Source organism: Tenrec ecaudatus, chromosome 8 (genome assembly GCF_050624435.1).
Source record: "Tenrec ecaudatus isolate mTenEca1 chromosome 8, mTenEca1.hap1, whole genome shotgun sequence".
Taxonomy (NCBI): Eukaryota; Metazoa; Chordata; class Mammalia; order Afrosoricida; family Tenrecidae; genus Tenrec; species Tenrec ecaudatus.
The window spans coordinates 39,199,420-39,226,729 of NC_134537.1; the positions used below are offsets into that span (position 1 = coordinate 39,199,420).

General features: G+C 39.9%; 1 protein-coding gene and 1 pseudogene across 5 annotated transcripts in view; both read left to right on the forward strand.

Moving 5' to 3' along the window:
• The window catches only part of DLG1 (discs large MAGUK scaffold protein 1), a 235,722-nt gene that overhangs the window by 18,001 nt on the left and 190,411 nt on the right, over positions 1-27,310 (forward strand). For all 5 annotated transcript variants that reach the window (XM_075556240.1, XM_075556241.1, XM_075556243.1 and 2 more), the window contains exon 4: positions 11,704-11,870. In XM_075556240.1, coding sequence (XP_075412355.1) covers positions 11,704-11,870 — 167 coding nt within the window. The remainder of the gene's footprint in view (positions 1-11,703; positions 11,871-27,310) is intronic.
• On the forward strand, positions 5,873-6,972 carry LOC142454578 (WD repeat domain phosphoinositide-interacting protein 4 pseudogene; annotated as a pseudogene).

Below are 27,310 nucleotides of genomic sequence, written 5' to 3' on the forward strand. Positions count from 1 at the left end.
GCCACGCTGGGCTCAGTTGGCTGCTTTGTATCTCTGCTTGTTCCCTATTTTGTTCAGTTTCTTCTTTCTGCCAGTGTTTGAGCTGATTCTTTGCCCTTTCATTTGATGCTCAGGCTTTTGGGATTGCCATCTTCTGCTTTGCTTGATTTCTTGAGTCTGCTGTGGAGGGAAGGTGTGGTGTGCCTGACTAGGTCAGCATCTTTAGCAAGACTTTCAACATTTCTAAGAGAATGGTTGGTTTTCATTTATTACCATCCTTAATCATTTTGCTGCTTAGATGGTCATGTGTTAATTAGTGAGAGCCCTCTCAAACTTGTGTTTGTGTTCTTAAGGACGTGTCACTATTTTTGTTGTTGTTGAACACTTTTTTGCATAAGTTGGATGTTTCAGGCTGATCTTGTTACTTAACTCCTGTGCCTGCTCAGGAATCTGCCATTTCTTTGAGAAACCCTGGTTCTTTTTAGTACACACCTTCTTTTAAGGACTATTCATGTGAATACCCTGTGACTATTAGTCAAAGCTATCTGAAAGTATTCAAATAATTTTGGCATCTTTCCTATTTATAGTGTGTGAAACATGGATCGTTTATAATATATACTCAATTTTAAAATTAAGAAATGGCTTTTAAAATTTACACTGATTTAGAAGAAAACTTGTATCTGTACTTTGGTAGATTTAAATACTGTAGTTTACAAGTATATAAAAACAGTGTGCTTGCTTTTAGCCAGTCTTCTACATTTCCCCCACCCCTCTGAAATGGCAGGGTTATATTTCAGTGTGCTTCAGCTTTCTAGTATCTTTCTTTTAACCCTCCAAAATGGAATTTATTATAAAAATAATATATGATCTGTGTAAAATGTTTAAAGTCAGTTACATACAAGCAAAGAAATTCTAACACTAGTGATCTCCCATTTCTTCTAGAGGTTGAATATCCTAAAATATATTCTGTGTGTATATACACATTTTCACTTTGTAAAATAAATTCTCTACACAAGTAAAGCAGTGTAATTGTTTTCCACAATCACATCTGGTTAAAATTATCCTTGACCATCCTTCAGGAATTTAACACTGCCTCTCGTTAATTACAGCACAATTGTTTTTTCCTCTGGTGGTAGAACAGACTATTGTTTCGTCAGTTGAGCACCGACAAAGTCCTTGGCTTGGTTTAAATGATAGCTTGTTGTATTAAAACACATTACTCTAGAATCTCACAGAGCACAGTGAGATCCAGAGATGATCACACTTTAAGAGGCACTTGGAAACTGAGGCTACCTATCTTTTATTTGTAGCATCCACTATTGAGTAGTCTGGCAGAATAGTTGTCTTAAAGAAGCAATCAATGGATGTTCTTCTGTACTAATAGATTTGGGTTATGTGTTGGGCTGCTAACCACAGGGTCAGCAGTTTGAAACCACTAGCCACTCTGCAGGTGGAAGATGAGAATGAAGCTTTCTACTCTTGGATACCCACAGGGCAGTTTTACTCTTGCCTGTTAGAATTTACTCAGTGGCAGTGAATTTGGATTGAGATCACTGTTTACATTGTAGTTATATTAGTGGCTTCCCAGGAGCACGCAGATTTACAATTTTTCTGAACTATAGACCACATCTTTGTTTTACATCATTTATTATATCCTTTGGACAAATTCCTAAAATGAATTGTTTTGTCAGATGATCTGTGACTTTTAATGTAATTTGTTAAATTACCCCCAGAAATGTTATGTCTGTTTAAATTTTCAGGTAGTAGTGTGTAGGAGAATGAACAATTCATCATATCTTAACAAGTATAGAGTATTATCATTTTAATCTTTTCTGCTCTGATATGTGAAAATGACATTTTGATGTTTCAATGTGCACTTATCCAATTTACAAAAATAACAAAAATCATACTGTCTTTCTTACATCTTTGATTATTTTGATATATTTTGTGAACTGTTATTTGCCCCTTCTCCCATTTTTCCCTCCTAGAAGTGTAGCTTAGAAAGTGCTCCTCAAAAGAAAACTTTAAGTCTATGTATTTACATTGTATAATGTCTACTTGGGCAAAGTTTGACTGCTTGTAAATTCATGGTCAGAAATTGATTGGAGAATGGGTTGTAACCAGATGGACTTTTCTGTACATAATGTGTATGTTTCATGTCTCTTGTATATACAAACAATTTTGCTGGCAGAGTATAATGGTACCTATATAATTTACAATACATCTGTCTTGGTAATCTTTATAAATGCCTATGTTACTGGCTTACATATATACTGTACTTTATATTGTTATTTTCCCTACTTACAAATGAAAAGTTTGCTCTGTAACAGTATATGCTTCAGGTTGTTGGCAGCATTCAATCTTGTGTATTATGTGTCTTTTGGGTGTTACTTGTTTATTTTTTGTTTTTTTGTTTATTTTTTCTTTTGAAAATGTTATGGTAAAATGCATCACGATTCCCAAACATAGCTAAAACCAGTGATAAAGATATCAAGAGGCAACGGAGAAGTATTGAAACAAAGGAGAAGTAGTGAAACAAAAGATTATTATTATTATTAAGCAACGTAAAGTTAGAAATTGTGATTTAGGCATGTCTTATTGCTAGCTATATGATCAGTGTTTGCACAGCATCCAAATCACATAACACACTACTTTACAGAATGTGAATATTAAGTGACATCTGTGATTTTTCTAGAGATTGCCCTATTTGATTAAGTGCTTTGGAAAATCTTAGCTGACACAATTGAGGGAAGGTTTTTGTGAAGTAAGTTTCTGAAGAGATTCTGTTGCTCATCACTGTAATCTTGTACCCCACATTGAAGAACTATAGTGGACAAGTGATAGGGAAAAAGTATAAGAGAATGGAACCTAAGTCAGGATGGGGCATTGGCCAAGAATAAATACCTCTTTATTTAAGAAAATAATAATAATTGGGACTGTTGTATCGAAGATTTCACTATACTGCACATGTATTACCAGAAATAGTCCAAAACTTTTGCAAATGGTTTTAGTTAGCCAAGGATGGGAATTGGCTCCTTTTTACCTGCCTTCATTGGTTATGTTGAGCCCAATCGAGAAACGACGCTCTCTAAAATGGTATTAGAAAACGCAGAGCACGGCACTGAAGCCCGTGCACTTCACTCATTTAAGCACTTCACTAGGGTTCTGTTTATTTTCCTTTAAGCCTAATATAGTAAATATATGATAAATATTTGATCTCCCAATCCATTGGAACTCAGGAATAACATTTTAGGAAAGGTTATTTGTCAGATGGACATAGGAGCTAGAATCAAGTTAATTTAATTGATAGCATGATGAGTGTGAACTTCTGGAAAAATTCTCTTATGAAATACTTTTCATGATGGTTAATAGTTTTACATAGGACTCATTTTATAAAATGTGTTTACATAGCGTTTTACTTGGTAATATATGAGCAGCTTGTGAGGTAGGTTAGTATTATCCTCACTGCTGAGAGTTTTTATTTGAAAAGTTAAGATTTTTACTGGTTATTAAGACTGCAAAAAGTTACATGTCTCAGTAGAAGTTATTTGGTCTAAACCTTATTGTGCGTAATTTTATACAGGATAATCTATACCGCACTATTACATATAATCTCACTGACATCAAGTCATTGGGACCTCATAACAACCCTATAGGACAGGGTAGAACCGCCCCTGTGAGTTTCTGAAACTATGACTTAATAGGAGAAGAAAGCCCTGTGTTTGTCCCACAGAGCTGCTGGTGCTTTTGAACTGCTGACCTTTCACATCACAGCCCAATGAGTAATCACTATACCACCAGGACTCCCTCATTTATAATAGCACAGGATAGTTTTTTAAATCACATTGTTTTGTTATTAGCTAGAATTGTACAGACTTGGTATATTAACACAGGTTCTTGGTGCTCACAAAGCTGTTCAGTTCTAGTTATTTAATATTCAGGTTTACTGCTTTTACTTCTGATAATTTTCAATTGATTGCGTAAATGGGGCAAATTATTATGTATGGTCTTTGACCATACTAAATACATAAATGTTACTATAGTTTAATTAAATTAGTAAGGATATATACTGTCCTACATGGTAGCCACTAACTCTGTAACAATTGAGATGTTTCTACAACCTGATGAAACACTGGAAAGACTCGGCTGTCTATACTAAGAAGTTTGGAAGACCTCTGCCTGACCAGCTAATTGGAAGATATCCATATCTGTGACTATTCCAGTAAAAGGTGATCCAGCAGAATGCAGAACTTACTGAACAGTATTAATATCAAATACGAGTTACTAAAGATAATTAACAGACAGTTGCAGTAGTACATCTACAGAGAACTGTCAGGAATTCAAGCCAGATTCGGAAGTGGATGTGGAATGAAGGAATATTGTTGCTGATGTCAGATGGATATTTGTGGAAAGCAAAAAAAAAAATGGAGAACAATGTTTACCTGTGTTACAATGACTATGTAAAAGACATTTGATTGTGCAGATTACATTGCTACAAGTGGGAATTCCAGAGCATAGAATTGTGCTTCTGTAAAATCTGTATGTAGATACAGATGCAATATCTCAAACACAACTAGAGGATACTGTATGGATTGGCCTCTGGTGGAATGAAGCTTTACTATCAACGTTTCTGGAACTCCCACCAAATGATTGTCTGTGACTAGGCAAATAGGGCATGTGCAACATTAATCGAGGGGATTGGTCAGTTTTTGTTACCACTCCCCTGCTTTTAAGGATTAGCCATGTTTGAACCAAGAGAGGAAAGAGCCTGGGACCATTGAAGGCACATTTCAGATCTCTGTCTGAAGTGGTGGAAGCTGAGACCAGTGTGGCCCAAGAGACTGGTATGAAGACTATGGGACAGACTCAGGAGCGGCGCCAAGACTGGAACTGAGAAGCACAAGCCAAGGAATCATGTGACTGAGAAACTGAGGAAAGGAGAAGAAACTTGGTTGCTGGATGAGAAGAGGTGTTGATGTGAACCAATGACTGTATCCGTACTGTTACTGATACTAACTTACGGTAACCTATTAAATTCCCTAACAAACCCCCGTAATTGTGAGTATTGTCTGGTTTTGTGTAGCCTTTGCAACAAACTATTGAACCCCCTCCACCCCCCCAACATAGAAGTAGAGTCCTGGAGGAGGAATGGTTGGTATCAGAGTAGGTAAAGAAGGATGGTTTGTGGAGTCATGTCTGACCTCTGCCTCAGCCAGAGGACGTTAAATAACGGCCTCCCATGCCATTTTTCTGCAGGGTAATTACAAGTTACAGATAACATTTCCAAGAATGGACATTCCAGAATATTTATAATTGTGCTTATGTAGAACTTGCACATAGATCCAGATATAGTTGCTGAAACAGAAGGGATTGCTGTGTGCTTTAAAGTCAAGAAAGGTAGACCTTCAAGGTTGTAACCTTAACATATTGACTCAGTCTGCATGCTGGGTATGTTAAGAGGGTCCAATACCTGGAGAAAGACATTATGCTTGGCAAGGTAGAGAGGGTCAGCAAAACTGAGGAAGACCCTCAAGGAGATGGATTGACAAAGTGACTGTAACAAGGGATCAAATGTTGCAACAGTTATGAGGATGATACAGGACCAGGCAATGTTTTGTTCTGTTGTGCATAAGGTTTTTATAGTTGAAACCCATTCACTGGTAATAACCACCATGTATGGATATTTAACTTTAAATTAAGAAAACTGAAAATGATAAATTTGATTGCTTTCCTATATTAGCTATATTTTAATTGCTTAATAGATGTAGCTAGTAGATATACCATATTGGGAGTGGCAATATAGAACATTTTTATCATTGTAGGAATTTTAATGGACAGTGCTGTTGTAGATTTTCATTAGAAATGTAATTAAATGGGGAGGTCAGTAAGCCGGGCCACGGGCAGCACCGAAAAGTAGAACCGGGATCAGGGACGTGCGGAGACAAGGAGAAAAATCTTGGACCATGGCTCAGCAACCACTTCGAGTAGTGACCAGCATTCGTTTCAGCCGACACCAGAGCTGTTTTTGCTGTGCCATGGAGACTGACGTGCATATCTACAATGTGGAGCCATTGATGGGGAAAAGGGGCATCTGGATCATGAGTAGGTAGGCAGCATGGGCCTGGTGAAGATGCTACACTGCTCCAATTTGCTGGCCCTGGTAGGCGGCGGTAGCAGTCCCAAGTTCTCAGAAATTTCAGTGCTGATCTGGGACGATGCCCGAGAAGGCAAGGACTCTAAGGGCAAACTGGTGTTGGAGTTGATCTTCACCAAGCCAGTCCTGGCTGTGGGCTTGCGCCATGACAAGATCGTGATCATGCTGAGGAACCGCATATTCTTCCCTGACAATCCCCGGAAGCTCTTTGAGTTTGACACCCGGGACAACCCCGGGGCTCTGTGACCGCTGCCCCAGCCTGGAAAAACAACTATTGGTGTTTCCGGGACACAGGTGCCAGAGTCTGCAGCTTGAGGACTTGGCAAGCCAAAACCTGGTACTTGGTCTGCTCTGTTTACCAGCAGCGCACATCAGAGAGATCACCTGTATGTGCCTGAACCAGCCAGGCTCTGTAGTGGCCTCGACCTCCCAGAAGGGCACCGTATTCGTCTTTTTGACACACAGCCCAAGGAGAAACTAGTGGAACTGCGCCACATACTGCATCAACTTCACCATGATCCTTCCTGTGCGCCTCTAGTGACAAGGGCACGGCCCAGCTCATTGCTGGCTCGTGTGGGCAAGGTGGGGCCTATGATTGGGCAGCACGTGGACTCTCAGTGGAGCCTGGCAAGCTTCATGGTGCCTGCAGAGTCTGCCTGCATCTGCGCAGTACTTCCAAGCATGTCAACTCTGTCATCATGATCCTGGTGCACGCTTCACTGTGCCTGTGCAATCTCAAGAACAAGCTTGAGAACAACATGGAGAGCATTGGTCTCACGCGGATGCCAATGGAGCTGCTTCTAGAGGTGCTGGGACAAGAGCAGGAGGCTGGATCCTAGGGACCTGGGATCTGTATCCTGGACCATACACCCTGGCCAGAACCTGGGGCCCAAAGCCCTCTCCTAGCCCAGAAAGCAGGGCATCAGCATCCCCCCAACCCTGGGTCCCAAAGTGTGGTATCCTTCATACTCATCCCTGTGGGACCAGTACATTCTTCACGCCTTGAACCTGAGACCAGGCCAGAGCCACTAAAATGGGAGCTTGAAGACCAGAGTCAGCCTGCAACTGAGGACCTGGAGGAACTCCCCGAATCCATATCTGAAACCCACCTTTCCCCATTCTTGACCCCCCCAAGCTGGGAGCTGAGACTAAATATGAGCATATCTTGGTCCTAGGACCAAGGCTTCTCCAGACCCTACCTCAGCTCTGGACCCAGGTCAAGGCATTGCCAAATCTTGAACCCAAGACCCAGATGTCCCCTGCTGCCCCCACCTGGATACTAGGCTCAGGCATCCTATCCTTGTTGAATCCCGGGTCACCCCAATCCTAGCCACAAAGCTTCTCTTAGCTCTCCTTAAGGATCCTGCCACTCCCCGAAACAAGTTTCACAGTGGTAAGGGGTGGGATGTGGGGGGAAGGCCCTCCAGAAATGGGGCATATGTATCAGTGTTGCTACAACAATAAAGGCTGTTGCATCTCAAAAAAAGGAAAATTGAATGGCAATAAAGCAGTGTTTCTGTTAATTGTAGAAAAGAAGATTGCATAGAAATGCAGTGTGTCAAACTTAACTAAAAATATACTTTTATGCAGAGATATGGACTAATCGTAGAGATACTGATAATAGACCAGTTACTCAGAATTTGTTTAGTGTCTTTGGGATACCATGTTTTCTTAAAATAAATGTTTTATACTTGCTATGTGAATGTATATCTGAATATTTTTTGAGAGATACCTCATACAATGAGTATATTTCTTATATAAAAATAAAGATCCTAGTATACATAACTCTACTTCCAATAAAATATGTAACTAGCCTGTTTTCTCAAAAGTAATTTATATTAAAGTTTTCTTAATTGTCCCTACAATGTATAACTTTTGCCCTGCTGCCAAACAAGACTCAAACATTATAGTTGGCTGCCGTGCCTTCCTTCACCATCTTTTTCACCTTTAAATATTTTCCCATCTTGGTCAAAGTATATATAGTTAAAGAGACACCATTTATTTCAACAATTTGCTATTCTTAGTTTCTTTTATACACAACAGAAGCTAACCTGCAAACAATATCCTTTTCTTTTCATTATACTGATATTTTTAACTTGACCAGACAAGTTGTTATGTACAAAATATTATTACCTTCTAGATTTGTTTCATTATATTAGGTCACATTTTATTTTTTTTCTCACCCTATATGTTTGAACTAGAATTTGGTGGTTAATATTTGCTTAGATTCGATTTAAGTAATTATTGGTTAAGAACCATTTATAAGTGATCTTTTCATGATGGTTGGTTTTGCAGAGGACTCATTTTATAAAATGCTTTTACATAGTGTTTTACTCGGTAAATATTTGAGCACCTTGTGAGGTAGGTTAATATTATTGTCACTGTGCTGACAGTTTTTAATTTCCATTTTATTTGAAAAGTTTTAAGATTTTAGTGGTTATTAAGACAAAAATTACGTGTCAGTACAAGTTACTTTGTCTGAATTTTATTGTGCATAATCTTATGCAGGATAATGTACATCCCTGTTACATAATAATCTGTCCCATTTAAACAATCAATTGAAAATTATTAGTAGAAGTAAAAGCAGTAAACCTGAACATTAAACAATCAGCACTTAATAGCTTTGTGAACACCTTGTAAAACCTGTGTTAATATACCAAGTCTGTACAATTTTAGCTAATAGCAAAGCAATGTGATTTAAAAAATTATCCTGTGCTATTATAAGTGAGGGAGTCCTGGTGGTGTAGTGGTTACTTATTGGGCTGTGATCTCAAAGGCCAGCAGTTCGAAACCACCAGTAGCTCTGTGGGACAAAGAGGGGGCTTTCTGTGCCTATTAACAGTTACCGTTTCAGAAACTCACAGGGACAGTTGTACCCTGTCCTATAGGGTTGGTATGAGTTTCCAGTGACTTGATGCCAGTGAAATTGGAAGTAAGGGCTCTGGTAGCATACCTATTGGATTTCAAACCCTCTGTCAGCAGTCTTGTATACAGTGTATTACCATGGAGCAACTGGTGTGTACAGACTTCTGACTGTGCTAAACAACCCAGTGCTTAATGCAGTATACCAACAGGGCTCCTTGTATTTATATTCTAAACCAAACACTGCATTGAACCAATTCCGGCTGATAACTATCCCATAGGACAGAATTATTCCTGTGGTGGTAAGAAACTCTTAAGTCCCTAAGAGAGGGAAAGCTACCAGCGCTCCTTCGTACTGAGCTCAAATTCACTGCCACAAATTCAATGCCGAGTGATTATTGGACAGAGTAGAGCGACCCTTGTGGGTCTCAGAGACTGTAAGTCTTTATGGAAGAAAGTCTCTTCTTTTTCCAGCAGAGCAGCTGGTGGTTTCAAACTGTTGACATTATGGTTAGCAGCCTAATGTGTGATTGCTAAGCCATCAGGATGCCTTTTCTTTGTACTAGTGGATGCTATAAGCCTTTATGGTTCTTTGATTTTATCTCAAATTTTATTTCCTTATGTCTTTTTACTTTAGTTAGGAGGGTAGTTAACACTATGTTAGAAGTTTACATTATAAACTCATATCTCTAGAATTTGCTGTAATGCTTGTGTTGTTGTTGCTAGCTGCCATTGAGTCAGTTCCTGTGCACAGCATCCTCACTATTATGTATGAGACAATTGTTGTAGCCTCTCTGTCAATCGCTGCTCTACTTTACCAAGCAGGATGTCCTTCTGCAGAGACTGGTCTTTTCTGATAACATGTCCAAAGTATGTAAGATGAAGTCTCACCATCCTTGCCTCTAAGGAGCACACTGGCTGGACTTTTAAGGCAGATTGATTTGTCCTTTTAACAGTCTATGGTGATTTCAATATTCTTCTCCAGCACCACAATTCAAGTGCATGGATTTTAGCTTCCATTTAATATACTAGCAAGCTGGTGAAACACTGGAAACACTCACTCTTCTATGCCAAGACATTTGAAAGACGGCTACCTGGCCAACCAACAGGATGAGACCATATTTTATATACTTATTCCAAACAAAGATGACCAAACAATGCAGAAATTATCAATATCAGTATCATATGACCGTGAAATTTTGCTGAAGCTTATGCAACAGCACATGGATAGATTTCCAGAAATTCACGTGGGACTCAGAAAAGGACATGGAACGAGGAAGGTCAGTGCTGATGTTAGATGGATCTTGATTGAAAGAGAATACCAGAAAGGTGTTTGTATTTATTGACTGCAAAGGTATTCAGTTGTGCGGATCATTCAAAACTATGGGTGCATTGAGAAGAATGAGACTTCCTGTGAATATTGTGCCCACACAGAACCTGTACACAGACCAAGAAGCATTTGTTCCAACAGAATACAGGGATACTGGGTAATTTAAAATTAGGAAAGGTGTGTGTCAGGCTGGTATTTACACACTATACTTACTAATTTTGTGTGCTAAGGAAATAATCTGATAAAACTGGACTATGTGAAGTACTTGGCATCAGAATTGGAACTCAGAAAACAAGCTTTTGTGATGAAAGTGAGGATTTGAAGCATTTGAAGATCAAGGAGCGCAGCCTATAGTATCAATTGCCACTCAGTGTAAAGAAAACCAAAATCTTCACAGCTGGATCAGTAGATAACATCATGATACACCAAGAAAAGATTTTTAAAAGTCAGTGATTTTATCTGGATTGGATCCATAATCAGTGCTCAAGGAAGCAGCAGTCAAGAAATCAAGCCATGTTTTCCATTGGGCCATTCCACAAAACTCCTTTAAGCAAGAATGTCACTTTCAGGACTAAAGGTGTCCCTGACCCATGCAATAGGTTTTCAGTTGCTTCAGATGCACGTGGAAGCTAGACAATGAATGAAGAAGACTGAGGAAGAATTTAAACATGTGAATTCCAGTGTAAAGAATACTGAAAATACCATGGACTGCCAGAAAAAGAAACAGGTATGCTTTGGAAGTACAGCCAGCATGCTCCATAGAAGGTGAGCACGGCTAGAATTTCTCTCATGTACTTTGGACACGTCATTAAGAGCGACAAGTCCCTGGAAAACAACCAGATGCTTCAGTAAAGGTGAAGGTCAGTGCAAAAAGACCCTCATTGAGAATAATTGGTACAGTGGCTTCAACATAATAATTGTGAGGATGGCTCAGGGCCACGCAGTGTTTCCTGTAATTGTGCACAATGTTGCTGTGAGTCAGGATGGATTGGACAACGCTAACATCACCGTCTGTTTTATTGAGTCTGGTATGGGCTGTGGGCTAACCGACTGCTTTATATATGTCACCCAGTCCTTACACCAATTCTCAACGATTGGCAAGTTACCAGAAATTGAATAATTGACTTAAACATGTAGATAATTTGTGAGAGAGAGGGGATTTTAACCTAGCACCGACTGACTTTAAAACCAATGATTTTTATACTATGCTATGTAGGCTCATAAGATTGTGATATAATGAAATGAGAACATAGTGACTGTTTAAATAACATTATTATATTGAACTTATTTCCCTAATTCAGAGTAAACATTTTGCTTTGAGTTACATTGCTCTAACATTATATAAAGGATAAAAATACTTTGGAAATTTTCCTTTCAGATATTCAAGAATTTTATGAAGTGACCTTACTGGACAATCCAAAATGTACAGATCGTTCACAGCAATCTGAACCAATACAGCCTGTGAATACTTGGGAAATTCCCAGCCTGCCAAGCACTACTGTGACTTCAGAAACACTTCAAAACAGCCTTAGCCCTATTGTAGAGGTAAGATGAAACTTTTTCTGGAATTGTTTTTTAGTGATCAGTTTATTTGGGCTATTGTATTTTATTAAAATGAATATTTTGTGGAAGTCATCATGGAATAGAGGATTCAATTAAATATATTTGAAAATAAAAGTCCAATTTCTGGTGCTCTTATTAAATATCATGAATAGTGTGAAATACTTGTTTTTGACTACTGAAAAATAATTGATAGACCTCGAAGAGACTCTTATTTGTTTGGAAACTACTTTGAAAAGAAAGTCTTCCTCTAAGATACCACCTTGAGAAGTAGGATCTAGTTTTGTGATCTGAGCACTTTAACTTTATTCATTTATCCCAAAGCTTGTCTGGCTATTGACCCAAAGGATTACATTATTAAAACTTCACTGGAGACTGGTCAATAAACCATCAAGCCAGCATTGGTTTCTGCATTTTCCTGTTATTAGACCTGTTTATTTCTTTGAATTTTCATAATTCTTTTAATATTCTTTTTTGCTATGCTGCCTTCTTGTCAACAGATTTGGATTTAATAGATAGGAAAGGAAGCATTTTGTAAAAAAGATTGTGCTTGAGAGCCATTGGAAAGTCGTTTGAATTTGATTTTTATAGTCCCTTCTATTTAGTACTTTCATTAACTAGACAGTGCCTCAAAACTTTAATCTGTTGCTGAGTAATTAAGGATAGATAAGTGGTAGTAGGTAGCAATCAGATGATCAATTTGGTAACGAGATAGTTCAGTTTTCTCTTGTAGGTGCTTTCAAGTGATTTCTGACTTGCAGATATGCTATGCACCACAGAATGAAACGTTGCTCTCATAATTGTTGCTGTGCTTGATTCCCTTGTTGCAGCCACTGTGGCAGTCTAGCTTGTCAAAAGTCTTCCTCTTTTTCCTGCCCCTCTACTTTACAACAAGCGTGAGACTGTTTTCCAGGCGCTAGTCTCTTGGCGACATGTCCAAAGTACGTTAGCTGAAGTCTTGCCAATGCTTAAAGTAGCATTCTGGCCATACTTCCTCCAAGCCAGATGTGTTTGGTCTCTTGGCAGTCTATGGTAGTTTCAATATTGTTCACCAGCACCATAATTCAAATGCATGGGTTCTTCTTCAGTCTTACTTATTCAGTGCTCAACTTTCATTTGGGTATGTTGTTGTTAAGTGCTGTCTAGTTGGTTCCGGCCCAGAGACCTTAGGCACAGCAGAACAAAATCCTGCCGATCCTGTGCCATCCTCACAATTGTTCCTGTGACTAAGTCCATTGTTGTAGGCATGATGTCAGTCCATCACCTTGAGAGTGCCTCTCCTTTGCTGCCCCTCTACTTTACCAAACATGCATATGAAGCAATAGAAAATACAAGCTCACCTTAGTCCTCAAAGAAACCTCTTTGCTTTTCAACACTTCAAAGAGATCTTGTGCAGCAGATTTAAGTAATGTGGAGTTAAAATAATTTTACAGCAGAGAATATCAGAGATTATCAAACGTTCTGTGATTTTTTAAAGAGAAATAAGGAAAAAATAATTGCTACAAAATTATTGACAGTTTCACTTAAAAACATTAAAATACAAAGCTGTTATTTTTTTCTTCATAGGCTCCATTTGTACTCTTCTTTAGGCAGAGTTTCCCATTCTCTAACCCTTATCTGAACAATTCTGTACTCTTCAGTTTTGGCATTCTTCAGGGAATCAAATAGTGTTCCTTTTCCAAGTTCTTGCATTTAGTGAATACAGAAGTCTGGAGAGACAAGATCAAAGGAAAACATGGTTGGTGTTAGGTTTCCTTCTGGAAATTGTGTTGCATCAACTTTTCTACTCTGGAAGAAGGAGCAGGTGTATCGTTGTGATGGGAAATATTATGCCACAACTCTTCCTGCATTTTTTTCATCAACACAGGTTCCGTTTTCTTAAAACGGCTTCCCCTGATCAGCTCCTCTGATCATCTGTGCACTTTGAAAAATAGATCAAGCGTGTATCTTTGGGATTCCCTCAGATAGTCACCATAACCTCTGAACTGACTTCTCTGGCTTATGTTTAACCGTCCCACCAAATTGGCCAGTTGGGAAGCCATTGTTTTGATTGGATGACTAGTATGACTCTTAAGACTTGTCGCAGTTATGACTTTTTCTTGAAAATTGTCTTAACTTTGAGCCAGCTGATTTTCATGCCATGCTTTTGGATCCCATGGAGCAGAAAGCTTGTTGAGGCTTTTATGCTTACTTCAGTTGGAAATGTTGAACCATGCGAGAGTCCAACTTCAGTAGCTATCACATCAACAGTCTTGTGGCCAGTTTTGGACTTCAGCTATTGTTTTCTTCATTTACTAAGGTTGATAGTCTTCTTTCTCTTGGTTCATCTTTGAGGTCTTTGATGCTTTCGAAAATTTTAATTTATATGGGACAGCATAGCTTCAGTGATTTGGAAAGGTGCTTCCTTGAATTGAGTTTTGTTAAAACATTGATAATAAGCTCTGACTTCAAAATTGTATTTTTTTGAAGGGACCCTAATAAGACTTAGACAAATATATTACTGAGAGAACTTGTCTGCAGCATCATGTTTAAACACTCATGAATGCGTAAACTGGTACCCCAGTACTAACACCTTTTGACTTACCCTCATATATCTCTCATACTGGAGCAAATTTGCATTTTCAAAACAATTGTATAATAGAAGTGCCCATTATGTCTTTGGTCACTTGTATGTGCATTTTTGTTGTGTAAAGATAATTTGGCTTGCATATGATTAATCTTTTCAGTTAATACCAATAGTTTTTTGCAAAGTGATTGTGTCTGTTTTCATTACTACTATCAATATTGTGAATTTCAGTTGCTACACACCATTGTCAACATTTGTCTTTGTTAATCTGTTTACTAAATTTAGCCGTAGTAGTCTGTGGATATTGGTACTTAATATTATTACATTCAATTTCTCCTTACTAGTAACAATGTTAACAATTAGTGGTACCGTTTCATAAATTTATTGTTCATTTTACTATCTCTTGTGATGTATCCAAGTTTCTTGTCCATTTTTCTGTTGAGTTATTGGTCTTTTTTCTTACTGATTTGTAGGAATTTTCTATATGATTTTGGATCCTTTGTTTCATATGTTTATTCTAAATATTTTCTTCTACGAGGTTTGCATAAGCATTGGACAGCTAACCACAATTGGCTGTTCAAACCTACCAGCCCCTCCACAGGAGAAAGATTGGGTTATCTACTTCCATAAAGATATACACCTTTAGAAGCTCTATAAAGAGTCAGAATCAACTTGGCAGTAGATTGCCTTTTTCCCCTCTTTTTAGTGTGTAATGATACCTTTTAATAATCAGCAATGTTAAAATTTAATATAGGCCAATGTATAATTAATGCTATTTGTGCCCTTTGAAATGTTTTCCAGCTCCAAGATCATAAAGACATTCTGTTGTATTATTTTCAGAACCTTTTAAAATGTTGCTTTTCAGCATTCACTTTTATAGTATTTACTGTCATTTTCATAATTTGACATGTAGCGACATTTAGTTTATCATCATTATTACCACTTTCTAAGCTATCCTCATTTTAGTAGTCTAGATTATTGTAATAATTTCATTATTTTGCCTGTTTGCACATACTCTTACCTCTTAAATTTATACCACATTGCTTAGAAGTTTATCTCTCTGAAATGCAGACCATGCCATTACGTTTTAGTGGCTTTTATTCCTCAAAATGAAGTTGGAACTCCTTACAGAGACTCAGATCTCCTTCATTGTTTGGCCATTGCCCTTTCTGCACTTGTGTTTCTTAGAATTCTTTCCTCCTGGGTCAAGGTTTTCCTCTCACCACAGGAGTCCTACACAACCTTCCTTCTGCAGAAACGATTCCTTCCCTTTTCCTATGCTTGCTTATTTTTAACACTTCATTTAATTTTATTCATTTATACACCAAATAGGTGTTGAGCACCAATTTTTTAAAAACATCTTATTAGGGGCTCATACAACTCTTATCACAGTCCATACATATACATACATCAATTGTATAAAGCACATATGTACATTCTTTGCCCTAATCATTTTCTTTTCTTTTTTTTACATTGTATTAGGGGCTCATACAACTCTTATCACAATCTACACATACACATACATCAATTGTATAAAGAACATCCATACATTCTTTTCCCTAATCATTTTCTTTTTTTCTCTCTCCTCTTTTCTTTTTTTACATTTTATTAGGGACTCATACAACTCTTATCACAATCCATACATATACATACATCAATTGTATAAAGCACATCCATACATTCCCTGCCCCAATCATTCTCAAAGCATTTGCTCTCCACTTAAGCCCTTTGCATCAGGTCCTCTTTTTTTTCCCCCCTCCCTCCGCTCCCCCCTCCCTCATGTGCCCTTGGTAATTTATACATCGTTATTTTGTCATATCTTGCCCTATCCGGAGTTTCCCTTCCCCGCCTTCTCTGCCGTCCATCTCCCAGAGAGGAGGTCACATGCGGATCCCTGTAATCAGTTCCCCCTTTCCAACCCACTCACCCTCCACTCTCCCCGCATCACCCTTCACACCCTTGGTCCTGAAGGTATCATCCACCCTGAATTCCCTGTGCCTCCAGCCCCCATATGCACCACTGTACAACCTCTGCCCTATCCAGCCCTGCAAGGTAGAATTTGGATCATGGTAGTTGGGGGGAAGAAGCATCCAGGATCTGGGGGAAAGCTGTGTTCTTCATCAGTACTACCTCGCACCCTAATTAACCTATCTCCTCTCCTAAACCCCTCTATGAGGGGATCTCCAATTGGTGACACTTGGGCCTTGGGTCTCCACTCTGCACTATCCCCCTTCATTCAATATGGTATATATATATATACACACACACACACACATACACATGCATATACTCACACATATATACATATACACACACACACATATATATATTTTTTGCATGATGCCTTATACCTGGTCCCTTTGGCACCTCGTGATCGCACTGGCCAGTGTGCTTCTTCCATGTGGGCTTTTTTGCTTCTGAGCTAGATGGCCGCTTGTTCACCTTCAAGCCTTTAAGACCCCAGATACTATCTCTTTTGATAGCCGGGCACCATCAGCTTCTTCACCACATTTGCTTATGCACCCGTTTGTCTTCAGCGATCCTATCATGGAGGTGTGCAGTCAATGATATGATTTTTTTGTTCTTTGATGCCTGATAACTGATCCCTTCGGGACTATTCGATCACACAGGCTGGTGTGTTCTTCCACGTAGGCTTTGTTGCTTCTGAGCTAGAAGGCCGCTTGTTTATCTTCAAGCCTTTAAGACCCCAGTCACTATCTCTTTTGATAGCAGGGCACCATCATGAGCACCAATTTTGTATGCTTCATTGAACAAGGTGTTTCAGGCAGATAAGGGAATGTAGCAAAGATCCCTGCCTTCTTTTTTTCCCCAATCATTTTATTGGGTACTCGGACAACTCTTATCAAAATCTATATATACATCCATGTATCAAGCACATTTGTACATTTGTTGCCATCATCATTCTCAAAACATTTGTTTTCTACTTGAGCCCTTGGTATCAGTTCATTTAAAAAAAATCATTTTATTAGAGGCTCATACAACTATCAAAATCTGTACACACATCAATTGTGTAAAGCACATTTGTACATTCGTTGCCCTCATCATTCTCAAAACTTTTGCTCTCCACCCAAGCCCCTGGCATCAGGTCCTCATTTTTTCCCCTCCCAACCCTTCTCCCCTCCCTCATGATAATTTATTTATAAATTATTATTTTGTCATATCTTGCTCTGTCTCACGTCTCCCCCCACTTTTATGTTGTATGTCCCCCAGGGAGGAGGTAACATGTAGATCCTTGAAATAGGTTCCCCCTTTCATACGCACCCTCCCTATGCCCTCCCAGTATCGCCACTCACACCACTGGTCCTGAGGGGATCATCCGCCCTGGCTTCCTTGTGTTTCCAGTTCGCATCTGTACCAGTGTACATCCTCTAGTCTAGTCAGACTTGCAAGGTAGGATTCAGATCATGACAGTGGGAGGAGGGGAGGAAGCATTTAGGAAATAGAGGAATGTTGTATTTTTCATCGTTGCTACATCGCACCCTGACTGTCTCGTCTCCTCCCCAAACCCTTCTGTAAGGGGATGTCCAGTGGTCTCCACTATGCACTCCCCTGCTCCTTCACTATGGTAAGATTTCTTGTTCTGATGATGCCTGATACCTGATCCCTTGACACCTTGTGATCTCACAGGCCGGTGTGCTTCTTCCATGTGGGCTTTATTGCTTCTGAGCTAGATGGCTGCTTGTTTACCTTCAAGCCTTTAAGACCCCAGACGCTATATCTTTTGATAGCCGGGCACCATCAGGTTTCTTCACCACATTTAGTTGTTCACCCACTCTGTCTTCAGCGGTTGTGTCGGTAAGGTAAGCATCATAGAATGCCAATTTAATAGAAGAAAGTGTTCTTGCATTGAGGGAGTACTTGAGTGGAGGTCCAATGCCCCTCTGCTACCTTAATACTAACCTTTAAAATATATGCACATAGATCTATTTCCCCATTCTTGTGTATAAATATGTCTGCATATGTACATGTCTTTATCTAGACCTCTATAAATGTCCTCTGCCTTCCAGCTCGTTCCTTTGTTTCCTTTGACTTCCCTCCTGTCCCACTATCATGCTCAGTCCCCACCAGAATTTCAGCCATTCCTTTTCGTTACATTACCCTTGATCATGCCCAACCAGGCCTCCCACACCCTCCTCACCACTGATTTGGATCGCTTGTTGTTCCCTTGTCCCTGGGTTTATTAACACCACTACCTTTCCCCCCACCTCCCCGTCTCCCATGTCCCCACGGAACTATTGGTCCTGTTGTTTTCTCCTGCAATTGTTCATCCAGCCTATCTTATTTACACAGACCTGCAGAGATAATAACATGCACAAAAACAAGACAGAGCACAACCAAGCAACAATATACAACAAAACAACAAACCAATGACCCAAACAAAACAATACAAAACACAACAAAAAAGAAAAACTTGTAGTTAGTTCCAGGATTGTTTGTTGGCCTTTAGGAGTGTTTTCCAGTCTAGTGTGTTGGGGCATTACGCTCTGGCCCCAAAGTCCACCTTCAGTATTTCCTGGGGACCTCGCCGCTCCATTCCCTTGCTGTCTGTTGCACCCCCATAATGTTTTGCCTCGGTGTGGCGGGATCCGATCGGGTGCAATTCCCCCACTGTGTCTCCGGTGTTGTCATCATGGTGGGCCATGATGTGCTCCACTCTCTCCTTCCCCTTCATCTACTCCCGTGTGCTCCAATCAGATATGTCCCTCTTCCGGAGCTGTAGATTCAGTGCTGTCCTTTGAAATAAATTTTTCTGAGGGGAGGGGCAGATGTCCCCTTAGTAATTGGGGTTGGGGCCAGCCACCCAGACTTCTCCACTGGTTCTCTGCTTCACGCCGGCATGTTGCATTCACATCTTGGAGCATTGGGTTGAAGTCTGGTCCCTCTTTCCCTGTGGAGACACAAACAATACCCTCCCCTTGGGAGGGTTAGAGTTTTTCCTTGTCTGGGTAGGCTCTTCTCCATCTATCTTGATCAATAATTTGGCTGGGTAGAGCATTCTTGGGTTTGAATTGTTTTCCTTCAATTTTTGGAATATGTTACTCCACTCTCTCCTCTTCTTCATAGTTTCTGCTGATAGGTCTGAGCATATTCTTATTTGGAACCTTTATATGTGATTGCTTGTTTTTCCCTAGATGCTCTCATGATTTTTTTCCCCCCTTTTCCCCAAAGTTGGATAATTTAACTATTATGTGCCTTGGTGACTTCTTGGGATTCAGTCTAGCTGGTGTTCTTGCAGCCTCCTAAATGGTTGCCTGGTTTTCATTCACTAAGCTGGGCAAGCTTTCCTCCAAGAATTCTCTCACTATTGTTGCAGATGACTTCTTTGTTGTGTCTTCCTCCTGTAAGCCAATGATTCTAATGTTGTTCCACTTCCTAGCATCAGACATAGCTTTTAAGTTATCTACAGCTTCTCTGATGATCTTACTAGATTTTTGTTTGTGTTTGTTAAAGTCTGCTTGGCGGTTCTCTGATTCCTCCAGTTGCTTCTCGAGGTCTGTGAGTGTGCTAATGTCTTTGTTATCTCCTCCCTAAGCTTCTGTACTTCTCTTTGATTTAATGACTTTTGCCTCTTCTGTCATTTCATCCTTTTTCTTTATTATTTCTCTCATATCCTCTGACTCCAAGTAGCATACTGAAAATTTCTTTCTGTGGCAGCTCAATGTCTGCTTCCTCTGTGCATGTCATTATGTTCAGGACAACATCTGGCATTGGCTTTTGTTTCTCCTGTTTTTTCGTTGAGGTTGTTGGGGCTGATGGCTGTTTGCGTTGTGTTGTTTTAGATGAGCCAGTTGCCATTTTCCAGGGAGTCGAAGGGCACTGGCTCTCTCTGGGAGGCTTGTAGCAGTGCTTCTTCGAACTGCCTATCGCTTATTTCACTATGGAATTAACCTACCACTTTATCCTCCTGTGGCGTCCCTCTCAGTGGAGTGACCCAGAAAGGGTTGCCTGCTTTGGTGTTGCAGAGGTTGGGCAGAGGTTCCTGCCTCAGCTTGAGGAGTGTTGGTGGAATTGCCTTACGCCCCCAGGCACACAGGCAGGAATTCCCCAGTAAGAAGTTGGGCAGAGTATCCCCTGGTGGGGCTCAGCAGGGCTTTTCCCAGCCTTCCTAGCTACACAGGGTAGAGCTTACCTAGCTGGGTGTGACGCAGGCCTAAATGCCCTAGGCTAAGGCGAGTGGTCTAGAGGGTAGCAGTAGAGTGTGAGAGACCAAGAAAGAGGCAAAGAGGAGGAAAAAAAAGTTAAAAAGCAGCCTCGATGAACCTGTGGGGGGCGGCGGACTGGGGGATATAGTGAAGAGATGGAAACAAAGCAGCAATGTAGTTGTGTCTAGATCCCCGCCAGTGGAGCTGCAAGGGTTTAGTCCCTGCTCCGAGGCGGCAGAGGCATGCTGTGGCTGTGTTGAGAAAAGGCCCCTGCGCAGCCCTCCAAGACTGAGGGGGCGACAGAGAAGAGACGCAAGGGTCTAGTCCCTGCCCGGAGGCGGCAAACTGTGGCTGTGTTGAGACAGGCTCCAAGTGGTCCGGCTCTGGCACAGATAGTGATGGGGCCAAGGTCAAGCCCCAACCGGCTTCCACTGAGGTAAGCCAAAAGACCCCAGCCCCTCAAAACCCCGTGGGTCTGTGCCTACTTACGTTTATGATGTTCCTCCTGTGTTCCACCAGTGTTGAATTTCCCTCTAAGCAACTCTCCTGGGCTGAATTCTGTGGAGTCCCTCTGGTATGTGTTAGTCTGTCACCATCTTGCCGAAGTCCCGATCCCTACCTTCTTGAAGTTTACATTTTAGCAATTGGGCAGCAAAGTAATGATAAATTATATTTTGTGTTATAGGTTGATAATTGATTATGGTGGGTAGAGCAGTTCAAGGAGGGATCAGCAAATTTAAACATGATAGTCTCTGAAGGATGGCAAATCCAGAACACTCACCTGTGCTCAGTGGAAACTATACATGGGTCAAGAGGCAGTTGTGTGAACAGAACAAGGGAATACTGCATGGTTTAAAATCATGAAAAATGTGTCAGAGTTATAGCCTCTTACCTTAATTATGCAATCTGTATGTTGAGCAGAAAAATTTGAGAAGCTGGACTATATATGAAGCAGAATCTGGGATTGGAGGAAGACTCATTAAGAACCTGCAATATGTAGTTTTCAACCTAGTTTGCTTGAAAGCTAAAAGATATACAGCACTTACTGGTAAATATCAAAGACAGGATAGATTAGGAAAGCCTTCAGTTAGAATTACTGAAAATCAAAAACTCACTGCCATTGAACCTATTTTGACTCATAGAGACCTTATACGTCAGACCAAAACAGCCCTGGTTGGTTTTTGAAGCTGTAAATCTTTACCAGAATGAGCAAAAATTGTCTTTTTGCAACAAAGCAACTGGTTGGTTCGAACCCCTAACCTTCTAGTTAGCAGGTCAATGCATAATGCAGTATACTACGCAGGCTCCTTTTACACCTCAATATAAAGAAAATAAAAATTCTCACAATTGGACATTATCATAAAGCAACATTATCATAGGCAGAGAAAAGATTCAAGTTGTTAAGGATTTAGTTTTCTGTGGATCCACAATCAACATCCAAGGGAACAGCAGTCAAGAAACAAACAACAGATTGCAAGGATGGTAGCCTTCAGTATGGATTATAACTCATGTAAAGAAAACCCAGATCCCCATTACTGAACCAGTATGTAACATCATGATAAATGGAGAAAAGATTGAGGTTGTCAAGCTTTTTGTCTTGCTTGGATCCACAAACAGTGCTTATGGAAGCAGCAGTCAGGAGGCCAAATGTTGCATTCCATTGGGTGAATCTTCTGCACAAGATTTCTTTAATGTCTGGAAAAGCAAGGATATTAGTTAACTCAAGTTAGGGTATTTTCAGTTGCCTTGTTTGTATTTGAAAGTTGGAATAAGAAAGGCTGAAGAAAAGTAAATGCATTTGAATTATGGTACAGGTGAGAATATCGAAAGTACTATGGACTGCTGCCTAGGGAACTAACAGATCTGTCTTAGAAGGAATAAAGCCAGAATGCTCCTATGGGCAAGCATGGTGAGACTTCATCTCATGTACCTGGGACATGCTATCAGGAGAGACCAGACCCTGGAAAAGGACATCATGCTTGGTAAAGCAGAGGGTCAGTGAAAAAGAGGATCACCCTAGACAAGATAGGTGGCATAGATGGACTGAGACATACGAACAATTGTGGGCATGGTGCAGGTCTGGGCAATGTTTCCTTCTGTTATATATGGGGTCACTGGACAATGTAGAAGAAAGACTAGAGAAGAATTGGTGCCTTCAAATGATGGTGTTGGCAAAGAATATTGAATATACTGTGAGCTGCCAGAACAGTGAATACTGGTAAATCTGTCTTTGAAGAAGTAAAGGCAGGGAGCTCTAGAGCGGGACGTTTGACAAGACTCTTATCTCATACAGTGGATGCGTTATCAGGAGAGATTGGCCCCTTGAGAAAGGGGTAAAGTATAGGGTCAGCACAAAAGCAGAAGACCCTCAACAGGATGGATTGCTATGGTGATGGAACAAATTCAAACAGCACTCTTGTGAGGATGGTACAGGACTGTAATGCACAGTTGTTGTGAATCACAGCTGCTCTCTTTGGCACCTAGCAACAGCACTCACGCAGTGATTTGGGAGTTGAAGCAGCTCCATAGGAAACAGCAAACCAGCATTCAAATAGTCAATACAAAGGCTCCGAGACATTAAGTAGTGAGCCAGGTCTAGAAGGGATGCAAACAAGGTTTTTTTAAAACCTCAGTTATCTTTTAACTCTATTTTCAATGAAGGTTTTGAAGCCTCGTCTTCCTGGTCCGTGTAACTAGAGCAGTGTGTAGGAGAAAGAGTAGTAAGAGAAGAAGTCAGAGAGAAAGCATGGTAAGATCACATGAAGTTATCGCAGGGTTTTGGATCGGTATTTACATTATTTGACTTAACCTTTAGCCAGATCACTCAGGCTGTTTAGAAAATACATAGAAAAAAGAGAGTAGTTGAGAATCAATTTCAACGTGACCCAATTAATGATGCACATTGACTTGATCCAAAGAGATGGTGAGGTAGGGTGCTAAGTGACTGAATTGGAGATGCTTTGAATGCAGAGCCACCAGTATTTCAGGACACATTGGAGATAAGGTGATAAAAACAAAGTCACAGATCACTATAAAGCTACTACTTGGTGGAAACTGACCTTTATTGCTCAGATAAAGTAATAGTCTTTGTAGCATTTTATATTTTGGCTTAATAATATTTATCACTGTTTTTACTATTCAAATGTATAATAAGGCTTGTGAAAACCTGTCAGAGAAGGAAATTCCAAGTATTTTCCATGAAAAAGAGAGGCAGGAAAATGTTAAGAGTGTATCTGGTTAAAGGCAGAAAATGTGTAAGACCCAGAAAAACCAGGCAGACCTGGGAAGTTCTGGCTCTCAGGTTTCAATGAATGTCAGATATATTTTGGTCTATTTGCCAGACTATATGGCATCCCTTGGTGGTTAACATCTCTGGTTACTAAACAGTTAACATCACTGGCTACTTCCTAAACAGAAAGTTAGAGGTTCATTTCCAGTTTGAGGGTCTTCGGGTGATGGGCAGTGGGGAAAGACTAGCTGTAGCAGTTTACTTTTGAATAATGACTTGTTGAAAATTCTATGGAGCATATTTCTACTCTGATTAAACAGTTTCCTTGAGTCAGAAGAAACTCTGTGACATTGTTTTTTTTAACCACCCTGTAAGTTTCTGAAATTATATGCAGTACTTGTATGTATTTTTTTGGGGGGGTGCCCATTTGAAACTCAGTTGCAGATGATTTACCCTTTATAAAAATTTAGCACAAGTCTCCGAAGAATATTAGTCAAGGCATTCTCCTTTGTGTTAACAACATTATCACATCTACAATAATTAGCAACAGTTGTATCATTTTATTCTCAATTCACACTAATCTTTTTTACATTTTTTATTTTATTTTGGTAAATGGGATGCAATGAAAGTTAATGAATTGCCTTTGATTGTCAGGTTTCTATTTTGTTTGAGTTTTCCTGAAAGCAAAATCAGAGTATTATTTTGTTTATGGATTTTGCTCTTGGAAAGCAGAAATGTGGGACAGGGTCAATAAACAAGTGAAGGAAGAAGAACCAATACAAGAATGCTTCCTGTCACTAAGAGTGATTGATTGCTGGATCTTTGGTGCTATATCCCTGAGAAACTGGCATCTATAAAATGCATCTCAAGATTTTCTGTCCAGGGAGACAAAGGGAAAGCCCTCCAATTTCTACTGGACAGCAACTCCTTTGCCCTTCAGAACTGTGAATTTCTGGGTATGAAAAGTAGTAATATTAATAGGTTTTGTGATTAACAGGTAAACCCCAAGTAAGGAAGTGAGAAAATGAGGTGAAGGTAGGATGTTAAATTCACTTTAAAAGGCTTTGCTAGGACAGCTCAGAGCCAAAGCCAAGTTTGAAGATTTTGAGGAGAAAGATAGGTGAGGAGGGTACAGATCTTAAAAAGAATCTTTAGTTTCTTATAACCTAGTAGAATAACCTCATTTTTTCTGAGATTGAATTTTTTAAGAGACCATGACTGTTGAGTGCCACACATTTTGTATTTCTACAGTTTTAAGTTTTCGTTTTGTTTCCCTGTTTATATTTCAAGAAGCAGGAAGATATAGATGTTGACTAGATTCATTTCTGGTAAGCAGATTTCATAGTGATATACTTTATGTAGTATTGAGTCATATCAAACAAACAAATGAAACCCACACCAAACTCATTGCCACCAATCACATCATGAGGCACAAAATATCAGATTGTTACACTTGTGGTGCTAAATTGATTACTTAACATGGCCACTTCCAGATCCTCCACTATAAAATTAAGATTTTCTCATTGCAGTTGAAATGTATGCAGTGTGACTTTTTGACCCTTACATTGACTGAATTTTAACTAATTCCTCTATTGGTGAGTCTTGCTTGGATCAATTCCTTAACTAGATGTTTTAAAATGTTGGATTTTTCTAGTTTTATCATTCTATTTGTATTGATTACCTGGCATTCTATTATTAACATGCCTTTCCCATCAACTGAGGATGAATCTTTGTGTCTTCTAAAAATACAAGGTATCAGATTGCTAACCTTACCAATGACAGTCCAACGTGTAACCACTACACCACCAGGGCTCTTTTTGGCTAGGAAAAAAAAGAACCAAACTTGCTGCCATCAAGTCAATACTCTCTCACTGTGGACCCAATGTGGGTTTCGACAATGCAACTGTTTACAGGATATAAAGCCCAGTCTCTATAAGTCGGTGGTTTCAAACTGCTGACCATGTGAATCACAGCCCAACGCATAACCACTACACCACCAGGGCTCCTATTGACTGGAAAGGCTCCCTGTAAAAGTGATCTCCTGTACTGCAATTAGCCTGAATTCCCACCAGGAAGTGAATCTAGACATCACCTTTTTACAACTCTTTCTCATCTTCAGTTCTACTCCTATGGATCTAGGTTAGGGGTAATTGCTGTTACCGTGGTGATCTCCGGTCTTCTAACTTTTGCCCACTGGGCCCTTCTCTTCATTGACTCCCCATGCGGCCCATCTCTGATCTCAGTGACCCTGAGGCAAGTGAGAAAATACATGGTAAAAGGACACAGTACTTCAGATCGCCAAATAGGCCAGCTCCTACTGATTCTTAACTGCCTTCCTACAAATTGGTTGATTCCTTGGAACTGTTCAAAGAACGCATGGAGCTCACCTATGCTTAAACTACCCATTTATTATAACTAAAAAATATACAAATGGGTATACAGTTTGTGGTTTTGAAGAGGCTCTCGGTACAAGGCATTGTCCACACGAACTGCCCTGAACTGATTATGGTATGCCTCCAAGAGCGCATGCTCTTGCCCAAGGGTTGGCAAGCTGCAGCTCAAGACCCATGTGTGGCTCTTTCAGTACGTGCATGTGGCTCTGAAGTAAAATGAAAATAGGACTCTCAAAGTTTCATTTATAACATTGTTAAAGGAACAAAACATTACCCGGCCCTGTGCATCCTCACAATTGTTTTTATGTGCAAGCTTACTGCTGCAGCCTCTGTGTAGGTCCATCTTGTCCAGGGCCTTTCTCCTTTTGGCTGCCCCTCTACTTTACCAAGCATGATGACCTTTTATAGGGACTGGTCTTCTCACATGTCAAGTATATAAGACAATGAAGACCCACTATGCTTGCTTTTAAGAAGCATTTTGGCTCCATTTCTTCCAAGACAGATATGTGTTCTTCTGGCAGTCCATGGTACTTTTAGTATTCTTTACCAGCACTGACATTCAAACACATCGGCTCTTTTTTCATCTTCCTTATTCAATATTCAATTTTCACAGGCATATGTGGCCATTGAAAATGCAGTTGCAAAAAAAAAAAATTCAGTGGCTTGGGTCAGGTGCTCCTTAGTTCTCAAAGTACCTCCTTGCTCTTTAGCATTTGGCCTTGTGCAGCAGATTTACCTAATTCGGTGCACCATTTAATCTCTTGACTGCTGCTTCCATGAACATTGACTGTGGATTCAAGCAAGAAGAATTCTTTGACAACTTTTAATCTTTTCTCCATTTATCATGATGTAATGTATTGGCCCCATTGTGAGGATTTTGATTTTACATTGAGTTGTCTTCCATACTGAAGAAGGCTACATTCGTTGATCTTCATGAACAAGTGCCTCAAGTCCTGCTCACTTTCAACAAGCAAAGTTGTCATTGCATATCACAGGGGTTAATAATCCTTCCCCTAATCCCGATGCCTCAGTTTTCTTCATATCCAGCTCCTGTGATACTTGCTCAGCATATA